This window comes from Neophocaena asiaeorientalis, unplaced genomic scaffold (genome assembly GCF_003031525.2).
Source record: "Neophocaena asiaeorientalis asiaeorientalis breed wild unplaced genomic scaffold, Neophocaena_asiaeorientalis_V1.1 scaffold4, whole genome shotgun sequence".
Classification (NCBI taxonomy): domain Eukaryota; kingdom Metazoa; phylum Chordata; class Mammalia; order Artiodactyla; family Phocoenidae; genus Neophocaena; species Neophocaena asiaeorientalis.
The window spans coordinates 2,200,615-2,211,946 of NW_020173682.1; the positions used below are offsets into that span (position 1 = coordinate 2,200,615).

At 42.3% G+C, this 11,332-nt stretch overlaps 1 protein-coding gene across 1 annotated transcript in view; it reads right to left on the bottom strand.

The window, feature by feature from the left end:
- ST8SIA6 (ST8 alpha-N-acetyl-neuraminide alpha-2,8-sialyltransferase 6) overlaps positions 1-8,042 on the bottom strand; it is a 166,391-nt gene extending 158,349 nt beyond the window's left edge. The window contains exon 1 of the mRNA XM_024750074.1: positions 7,969-8,042. Within this exon, the coding sequence (XP_024605842.1) occupies positions 7,969-8,042 (74 nt within the window). The remainder of the gene's footprint in view (positions 1-7,968) is intronic.
- Between the last annotated feature and the right edge of the window lie 3,290 nt (positions 8,043-11,332).

The window sequence follows — 11,332 nt, forward strand, 5'->3', positions numbered from 1 at the left end:
GGTGGGGGTGGGATGAATTGGGAGATTGGGATTGACATGTATACACTAATATGTATAAAATAGATAACTAATAAGGACCTGCTATATAAAAAAATAAATTAAATTAAATTTTAAAAAATAAGTATTCATAAAAAAAAAACAATAAATCCCTGGGATCAGGAGGGAGAAACTTGGGAAAGTAAAGCAGAGGTGAGAAAGCCAGTGTAAAAGTGCATCACTGACTCCATGAATTTGACTACTCTAGGTGCCTCGTATAAGTGGAATCAAATAGTATTTGTCTGCACCTAATGTATATTGGAATGCATTTTTAAGGTTAATATATGTCCTACAAACAGACTGTACCTTCTGTTTTTTCCCCTGTGCTATACAGTAGGTTCTCATTAGTTACCTATTTTATACATAGTAGTGTATATATGTCAATCCCAGTCTCCCAATTTATCCCACCCCCCTTTTCCCCCCTTGGTGTCCATATGTTTTTTCTCTACGTCTGTATCTCTATTTCTGCTTTGTAAATAAGTTCATCTGTACCATTTTTCTAGATTCTACATATATGCGTTAATATATGATATTTGTTTTTCTCTTTCTGACTTACTTCATAGGGTGGGGAGGGGGAATGGGGAGTTAGCGTTTAATGGAGACAGAGTTTCAGTTTAGGAAGGTGAAAAATTCGGGAGATGGATGATAGTGAGAGTTGCACAATAATGTGAGTGCACTTAGTGCCACTGAACTGGACAGTTAAATATGGTTAACATAGTACGCTTTATATTATGTGACTTTTACCACAATAAAAAAAAATTAAAAAGAAATACTTTCTGTAAAAAAAAAAAAAAAAAAAAAAGTACGTCACTGAACTGGGAACCCCTGTGGATGTAGGGATCATACCAGGAGTTTTCTGATGAACCTCATAGCATGTCTCAGTACAGTCGTCTCTCAGTATCCAGGAAGGATTGGTTCCAGGAATCCCACAGATACCAAAATATGCGGATGTTCAAGTCCCTCATACAGATCAATTTTCAATACATGAACCCACAGATGTGGACCAACTGAATTGTCCACCTGGAGGAGGGCTGGCGTTTCTCCATCAGCCCCTGTTGCACAGTGCACTTTCAGATTGCATAGAATGAGTGACAGGTGCCCTGCAGTGGTACCCAGACCCCACCAGACTTCACATCACAGGAGAGTGCTCCCTTATTAATAAATTCTCCCTTCTTCCATTGTATATTCTGCCTTGTCTGCTCCGGCATTTTCAAGATCCACTCCCAAGTGTGCTCCCTTGGCTTCTGCCAGTAGGTACTGCAATTTGTTTGATATGTATGCTCTTTCCTCCTGAAGTACAGACTTGTATTTTCTTGCTTAAGCCATACTGTGACTCGACCCTGGTTAGTAGTCTGGAGGCAATGATGGGGGCAAGGGCAGAGCTTAAGGAGGAAGAACATTATAATGAGAGGTATCTGCCTCTCTCGAGGTCTTCGCCTGCATCTAGGCAAGGTGAAGCTCCCCTCTCTTACTGGGGTGGCAGGGCAGGGGTGGAGGACTGCTTCTGCAAGCCCAGAGAGTTTAGGGGAACCTGGGGGTTCAAGATTCTCAGGTCTCAACGTCCTACTCCTTTCCTATCATGATCTTGGCATTTGCACAGGAAGCCTATCGAGGCTGTAGATCCAATTCTCTTTGTAGCTCTGCCACCCACACGATTCAATCCTGGGCCAACATGTTCTGCAGGCACAAGTGATGACACCTTCTTTTATTTTTTATTAAAGTAGAGTTGATTTACAATGTTGTGTTAATTTTGCTGTTCAGAAAGTGACTCAGTTATACACATATATATATATTTTTAAATATTCTTTTCCATCATGGTTTATCCCAGGATATTGAATATAGTCCCCTGTGCTCTGCAGTAGGACCTTGTCGTTCATCCATCCTATATACAGTAGTTTGCATCTGCTAATCCCACACTCCCAGTCCATCCCTCCCCCACCCCTCACCCCTTGGCAACCACAAATCTGTTCTCTATGTCTGTGAGTCTGTTTCTGTTTCATAGATAAATTCATTTGTGTCATATTTGAGATTCCACATATAAGTGATATCATATGGTATTTGTCTTTCTCTTTCTGGCTTACTTCACTTAGTAGGATAATCTCCAGTTGCATACATGTTGCTGCAAATGGCATTATTTCATTCTTTTTCATGGCTGAGTAATATTCCATTGTATACATGTACCACATCTTCTTTATCCACTCATCTGTCAGTGGACACTTAGGCTGTTTCCATGTCTCGGCTACTGCTGCTCTGAACATAGGGGTGCATGCGATGATATCTTCTTTAAATCCTGCCATGAGGTGCTCCAGTTTTCAAAGCCTGCACTGAGTTGATAGTTAGCTCTTAAAGCATTAACCCAAACCAGCCCATCTGTGATTCATGCCACATACTATTCAAAGGCCTTACCTGTCTCTTAAGTGAAAGCTTCATCTTCACCTGCGCTTTGCTCCAAGCCATTGCAGTGAGTGTCTAGGTAACTGTGATGTCAAGGGGGCTCCCCACTCCACCTACCACCAGCAAATGGGTCCCTGCTACTGTCTGACTGGTAAGTGGTTCACGTTTTCTAAGGCCACTTCTGATGCCAACTCTTGACCTGCCCACCACCTTGCCCACCTGAAGGAAAGCCCGAGGCAAAGGCTCGCAAGTAAGAAGCTTATTTGAGAAGTGACCGCAGAAGCAGTACTAAGGGATGTGGAAAGAGAAACCATGATTTGGTTGGTCCATTCTACGGGAATCTGGCGCTTAATCCCGGCAGGCACTCTCTAAGGAACCATCTGAGATGCACCTGAGAATGGTCCATCTGAAGGCCAGGCACGGGAGGCATTTATTCATCAGCTTGCGTCCGTCTGTCAAGGGTCGTCGCCTGAGCTGTAAGCTCCCTCTCGGGTTGCATGGAAGTGAGCAGTAGGTGGGTTCCGGCAGGAATAGGACAACATACCCTGGCATCAGAGACGACCCAGGAACAGGGCCACATACCCTGGCATCAGAGATGACCCAGGAATAGGACCACATACCCTGGCATCAGACGACCCAGGAAGAAAACAGGAAACAACAGAGCAACTAAGTTCACACCTGCACAAATATGGAAATCTCAGCAGCGGGTGCCAGATAACAAACCGTGTCATACCCAAGGATCAGGAATTAACCCGTGATGCGAAGTGATGAAATCCAGTGGTTAAGAAACAACTTTCAAGGTGAACTACCTGGGTCCTACTCATCGGCTACAGAATTTGGGGCAAGACACTTCGTCTTTCTGTGCCTCAATTTCTCCTTATTTCAAATGGGGATAATAGTATCAGGACTTCCCTGGTGGCGCAGTGGTTAAGAATCCCCCTGCCAATGCAGGGGACATGGGTTTGAGCCCTGGTCCTGGAAGATCCCACATGCCGCGGAGCAACTAAGCCCGTGCGCCACAACTACTAAGCCTGCGCTCTAGAGCCCGCGAGCCACAACTACTGAGCCTGCGAGCTGCAACTACGGAGCCCGCGCACCTAGAGCCTGTGCTCTGCAACAATAGAAGCCACCGCAATGAGAAGCCCGCGCACCGCAACGAAGAGTAGCCCCCGCTCGCCGCAACCAGAGAAAGCCCGCGTGCAGCAACGAAGACCCAACGCAGCCAAAAATAAAAATAAATTAAAATAATAATAATAGTATCTACGTCAGCCTGTTTTTATAATGCTTAAATGAGCTATATTATGCAAAGACGTTAGGAGAGTGCCAGGCATATCATACACACGCTATGTGTTTGGTATTACACTTTCAGCAGCCGCCAAGGAAGCTAGAAGGCAACGGACTAACAGCTTCAAAATTCTGAGCCGAAATTATTTCCAACCTAGAATTTTATACCAAGTAAGAAAGGAGAAACTGCCTAATTGCCCTTCAGGAGGAGAATAATAAATATTTTGTCAGCTACTCATTCAGCAATTAAAATGAATGAACAAGGCAACATACCATAAATCTCAAGAACTACATTAAGAGAACCATTAACACTGTATGATTCCAACTCTATGACATTCTGGAAAAGGCAAAGCTATAAAGACATTACAAAGATCACTGGTTGCCAGGAGTTAGTGAGGAGGGAGGATGAACAGGCAGAGCACAGAGGACTTTTCGGGCAGTGAACAAACTCTGTGTGATACTATAATGATGGATACATGTCATTACACGTTTGTCTAACTACACCCATAGAATGTACACCACCAAGCGTGAACCCTAATGTACACTCTGGACTTTGAGTGATAATGGTGTCAATATAGGTTCATCAATTGTAACAAATATACCATCTGGTGGGGGATTTTGATAATGGGAGAGGCAGGGGGTATGTGGGAAATCTCTGTACCTTCTTCTGAACTCTGCTCTCAACCTAAAAGAGCTTTAACAAAAAAGTCTTTTGAAAACAAATACATATATGAAGTCTGTTTTTTTACAGAAAAGTACTGGCACTTATTCTCATGATGGAAAGATGGTTCACCACGAGGAAAATCTAATTTTATTTATCACATTATGCGATTATTGCAGGAAAGTCACAATCATCTTAGCCAAGGAAAATGAGGCACTTAATAAAATTTAGCAACATTTCTGAGATTTTTAAAAAATCCTTAGTAAAAGGATTTGACAGCAGCTTCTAGGAAAATGATAGAAAAAAATAAACGAATCAGAAGGCAACCTCATGGTTTATTAATTGTTTAATAAAAACAATTTCTCTCGAATCAGGAATGAGACAAGGTCTCAATAAATATTTGCTGAGTGAAGCACATCTGTGATCCTGTGCAGGTTCTTGACATGTCAACTGACTGCTCAACACGCTAAAAAAAAGTTAAAAACTTTGAACCCAAATGGAACCATGTAAAGATACTCAACACTTCCGTCCGTAGTTTAAAAACCCGTATCTATTGCAAGTTATCTATTGTTCTATTTTGATATTTAGCACTGAACATTAGGATTGATTTTATAGCTATCTCTAAAACTAGAGAAGAGAAAACTTTTCAATAAGTCTGATTTTACAGTCAGTAGCAATTAAGCAGAATGCTATTCCTTACTACTCATTTGTATCACCAGTTTGATCCCTGTCTACATTCACGTAGATTTTAGACGTGGTAGAATGTTTCTAGCTGTATTGGCACAAGTGAGTCAACTTTCATTTTCACTGGCACGTCAGAATCCTTAAGGGCATCTTTCTCCCAGCCGTGTCTCTAGAACATGGTCTTATAATTCAAAATTGAGGGAAAATATTTAGAAATATTTTGGAATCAGGCATAAACTTCAACTAACTTCCTTCCTGTCTCCTTTGTAGCCCTCTTCTGCTGCAGCGTGATGAAGGGGACACAGGTCTTCCCCCACTTACACGAGGGTCACATCCCGGATAAACGCATCCTAAGTTGAAAATATCCTGTCAAAAATGCATCCAATACCCCTAACCTACCAAACACCATAGCTTAGCCTCACCCACCTTCCACATGCTCAGAACACGTGGGTCAGCCTACCGTTGGGTAGCATCATCTAGCCCACAGCCTGTTTTACAATGAAGTGTAGACTATCTCATGTAATTTACTGAATACTGTACTGAAAGTGAAAAACAGAATGGTTGTCTGGGTCCAGAATGGTTGTCGTGATCGCGTGGCTGACTGGGCGCACTGCCCAGCGTCATGAGAGAATATCTACCATGTGTCACTAGCCTGGGAAAAAGATCAAAGCTCAGAATTCGAAGGTTTTGCACCACTGTAAAGTCAAAAAATCTTAACCAAACCATTGTAAGCCTGGGACCGTCTCTACACACAATACACTTGTGAAACACTAGATGAAATGATCTGGCCACAGTGCCTTTGCACTGGCAATTCTGTTCCCTCTGCCAGAAAAACTGTTCCTTCAGATATGCCCATGGCTGACTCCCTCTTCCTTTAGTCTGATCAAATGTTACCTTAATAAAATAAGAACTACCCCTCAGGTCCAGATGACCAGCACTTCTTATCTCCTTCGTTTGCTTTATGTTTTCCACAGTACTCATCACCACCAAACACATAATATATTTATTTGTAGATTGTCAATCTCTTCTAATTACAAGAGAAGCTTCATAAAGGCACAGACGTTGCTTATTTTGCCCTATTCCTGCATTCCAGGTGCCTAGAACACACAGAAGGTACAAAATAAATATCTGTTAAATAAATGCATGTAATTCTAGAGTATCTAGACATTTTTCTGTAGCTAACCCAACTACTGCTAAAAATTCCAGGGGTCTTTAGAAATGCTGGGCATGATAACAGTAGTAATACAAGTACAAAATATAAGGAGATTTAGGTACTAAACAATGCAGAATAAAGTATAATGAAAGCCTAGAGCCTACTGGCCACAGACTGAAATTTTCAGCAAGTTATTTTCCTATGAAAACACTTCTTCCCGTTAAAAATTTCAATTGGAAATACTTCTTTGGAAAAGACGACAATATGTAAATAAAGAACTAACATTTTAATAGATCACTCCCTGATCCTCCTATTCTGATACTCAGAGCACTCTGCTATAAGAGAAAGAGCCATGAGGGTTTTAAAAACATTTTTCTTGGAGTCTAGATGATGTACAGTGCTGTGTTAGTTTCAGGTGTACAACAAAGTGACTCAGTTACACATATAGTTATACCCACCCTTCTTCAGATTCTTTTCCCATATGGGCCATTACAGAGCACTGAATAGCGCTCCCTGTGCTATCCAGTAGGTCCTTATTAGGTATCTATTCTATATATAGCAGTGTGTGTATGTCAATCCCAATCTCCAATTTATCCCTCCCCCTCCTTTCCCTGCTGGTAACCGTAAGTTTGTTTTCTACGTCTGTAATTCTATTTTTGTTTTGTAGATAAGTTTGCTTGTACCCTTTTTTTAGATTCCACATACAAGCAGTATCTTATGATATTTGTCTTTCTCTGTCTGACTTCCTTCACTCGGTATGACAATGTGTAGGTCTATCCATGTTGCTGCAAATGGCATTATTTCATTCTTTTTTATGGCTGAGTCATATGTCATTGTGTGTGTGTGTGTACACCACATCTTCTTTATCTATTCCTCTGTTGATGGATATTTAGGTTGCTTCCATGTCCTGGCTATTGTGAATAGGAGCAAGAGGTTTTTATTCAAACCAATCTGGTGTGTATCCTGGTTCTGCCGCTCACTGGGGGTGATTCTCAGCAGGCTACTTAACCTCTCTGACTTGCTTCATCGGAAAGTAGGGTAAACGAAGCTAACATGGACTCTATTCCTCCTCCTGGGTTCTCTAAGTGGAGGGGACCATCAGCCAGCAAGTTGCCCAAGCCAGAAACCGCGTGTCATCCTTCACACTTCTTCCTCACCACCACCGCACATGCCCCCTGATCAACAGACCGTTTCAGTTCTACATTATGAACATCTCCTGAATCCACTCTTCTCTCTCCATCCAGGCTGCCACCTGCCACTTCTGTGACCCTGGTCACCACCACCTCTCTTTAACTAGATTATTGCAGGAGCCTCTTATGGGCCTGTGATCCAGGTCTGGCCCATCACACACTCACCTCCAAGACATATTGAGGAAGTCATACCAAGCTGCAGCGACAGCTGGGAAATTACTCAGCATGGTGGCAGTGGCATCCGTGAGGAATGGTACCGATTGCAAAGCCCTGGCAAGACTGTCCCTGCTTCCTGGTCCCTATTGGTTCATATCCATTTTCCAAGCTCTGTTCTCTAGTCCTCCTGATGTTTCCAGAACTAGCCGATAAAGATGCTTCCACTCAGTTCCACCCCTGCCCGTGTCAATTACACATGCCGGCAACCGAAAGCACTGCCTGGCACATCCCGAAACATGTGGCCCCTCCAACTCCTACAAGCCCTCCTCTCACTTCGGGTGGCCTCGCGTTAACACCCGCCCTTTATTGCTTTGGGATGGAGCACGCTCACCAGCCCAGCTTCCTCTTACCTTCTTATACTCCTGCCACACTTAGCCTCCTGCTGTTGGGCTAACACGGCTTGTTTTCTCTTGCTTCTGGACATGCTTTATTGTCTCTGCCTAAAATCCTCCCCATTTGCATGTAAACTTCCTTCTCTTTTTTTGCCAGAGGACTCTGTTCCACAAGCAGGGAACAGGGAACACAGTCAAAGGCAGCTCCATAGCTGCATTTTTACTACAGCCTCACGAAGAGACCCTTTTGACATTAGCTGCAGTTAGAAAACTCCTCGGGCAGGACCCAGTTTGGGCCACGAGCTCACCTTTCTCATAAGAGGAGCTGTGATTATCTAACCAAGGTCTTGTGCCCCGCCGTGTGGCCCCGGGAGACAGTGGGGTCGGGGTGGGGGGCGGTGTCTTTGTCCTCCTTCTGCCCCCTGGTGGTGTACATTCTCCAGGTAGATCACCCAATATTTTATAGTTTACCTTAAAACTATTTTACCTTGAACAACACGAATTTGAACTTCACGGGTCCACTGATATGTGGGGTGTTTTCAGTAGTAAATGCTACGGTACTACACGATGCGAGGTTGGTTGAATCCTGGGTGCGGAACATAGGAAACAGAGGAACTTCAGACACGGAGGGCTGACTTTAAGTTAGATGCAGATTTTTGACTGTGCGGAGGTTGGCATCTCTAACCCCCGCGTTGTTCAAGGGTCAACTGTACTTAGGAAAAGAATTTCTGATCGTGAGTGAGAGGCGTAAAGGAGAGAGAATTGGGGGGTGGGGGTGGCATCAGGCATTTCTGGAGAAAACAATAAGGGAAGAGTGCTATCATAAAAACAGCTGTTTTGGTAGATTGCCTATCTCCAAGAACTTAGTGTACAGCACAGGGAACTCTACTCAATACTCTGTAATGACCTATATGGGAAAAGAATCTAAATAAGAGTGGATACATGTACATGTATAACTGACTCACTTTGCTGTACACCTGAAACTAACACAACATTGTAAATCAACCATACTCCAATAAAAATTTTAAAAAAGAAGAAAAAAAGAAAAGTTATAAAGTACGAAGGTGCTTATGTTTATACCTCAAGTTGTAACAATTTAACGTTTTTTTTTTTTTTTTTTGCGGTACGTGGGCCTCTCACTGTTGTGGCCTCTCCAGTTGCGGAGCACAGGCTCCGGACGCGCAGGCTCAGCGGCCACGGCTCACGGGCCCAGCCGCTCCGCGGCACGTGGGATCTTCCCGGACCGGGGCACAAACCTGCGTCCCCTGCATCGGCAGGCGGACTCCCAACCACTGCACCACCAGAGAAGCCCACAATTTAACTTTTAATAAGTACAAAATAAATATTAAACATTGAACAAGAGACCTGGACCCTTTCCATTTCTGAACATTGATAGACAAGGTGCAGGTGGTCCAGTCTAAGCTAATCATTCTGAAAATTGAAAGCAATTCTTTAGTGCTTCGAGAATAGCCCTCATTTTTACATACGAGGGAACAACGGCCTGTAATAGCTTCTTTAGCTCGTTAACCAACACCTGCTTAATATCTGCGCGTTGCTCTCCACGCTTTGCTCCCACCAGCCCTTTCACTAACCCAATCTCCACATCAAATGTCTTCTTGCTCCTTTCTCCAGTACCAAAAGGGGAAAGGGAAATCTGAATGTGGCGCGGAAAGCAAAGCTCTTTGGAAAAGAAAAATCTATTCACCTAGAGGAACTGGTGAAATACAGAAGCCACAGTGACTTACAAACCGCTCCAGGTTAGATATTCATTAGAAGCAAATACATGAACTATTGTGGATCTAAATATATAACTCATCCTGTGCAAAGGTCTTCCAAAGTAAGAAACCCAGGAACCTATCAAGTATTTATGTTGTTCTTCTAAATGCATGTTTTATTTACCGTAAAGTATATAAAATATTTACTTTTTTTTCTAAAAACATACTGTAAATTATTCACAGTCCAGTACATTTCACCATTTCTTTCTGCAGGTAAAATAGGTTTCTTGGATCACTAGCAATGTTTTAAAAAAGCAATCCTGAGGGCCTAGGAAAGCACAATTCAGTAAAAGCCAACACTCACACAGGAGACCTAATTGTTCCAAAAGCTATGTATGAAAAACTGGACGTCTCTACGGAAAAATCAAAGGTAGTCATTTAGGGATTAGCAAATAGCACTAGCGTGATTAGAAAATAGCACAGAAATTAAGTATTTATTCTTCTGTACTCGAGTAGGGGATGAAAAATTACCATTTGGAAGCTTTTTTGGTCTTGTGATCTAGTCACAAGAACAGCACTGAAATTTCTAAGTCAAAACCATTCTGATAACAAAGAAAATCCTTGATGAATAAAACGCTTCATTACAGACTTTTTTCAGTCATTGTCTTTTCCATTCTGCTATATATGGACATGGAAATTGTATTCACTGGTAGGGAAGGCCCCTGCTTAATATTCATATTTCACCTCTAAGTCACCATCCTTTAAGAGAACATTTTCTTATTCTCTTACATTCATGGAATGACTTAGCATGGCTCCAGACCAAATACATGGACCACTGTACCGTTCCAACTCAGGGACGTTGTAACCTAGAATTCTTATTCTTTTAGAGTCTACATGATGTGCCAATGGTAATTTCACCTTTAAATTAGGGGATAGCCTGTGCCAATGGTAATTTCACCTTTAAATTAGGGGATAGCCACACGTTTACCCACCTTAGTTTTCCCTTGGAAAATGTTCCTTTAATGATGTTTTGCATATTTGAATGAGTCCCATTTTCCACCTGTGTTCAAAGGCACCTGATGCTGAGAGGTTGATTATCTGGGTTAGAGAAAGGATACACTTATATTTCACTAACTTTGATCATGGACCTTACATGTTCCACATCACTGACGTTTTGCAAGCTATTCTGTCACTTTATTAACTCTATGAAGACTTTTCGATGACATTTATGGACATGTAATTAAAATATAAATTTAATCAAATTTATATTATAACTAAAATTATGGAGCTAAGAGAACTTGGTCTTCTTTTTGTGGTTTCTCCCAGGAGCTTGCGGTACTAACTCTGACCCTCGCAGTCGATTAACTTCACTGTTTTTCTTCCTCAGGCACTTTTGTTTCTCTTTAACAGTTTTCTTTGACCATTTTGGTCTGCTCAGTTAAATTTCCAACGTGCACATAAAATAAAAGTTTGAAGGAGTTACTCAGGTCATTGGAGCCAATACCGTGCTTTGTGTCTGGGTTACTGGAACCCCGCCAGCAGAGCCGGGATTCTCTTTTCTGCTTTATCCAAATAGCAGCCTAATTATCCTTTCTCTTCCAGCTGCAAAAGCCCAGCTGGGGGGAAGTGAAATGATTTTTCCCTAGTCCCAAAGCAAGTCCCTAGTC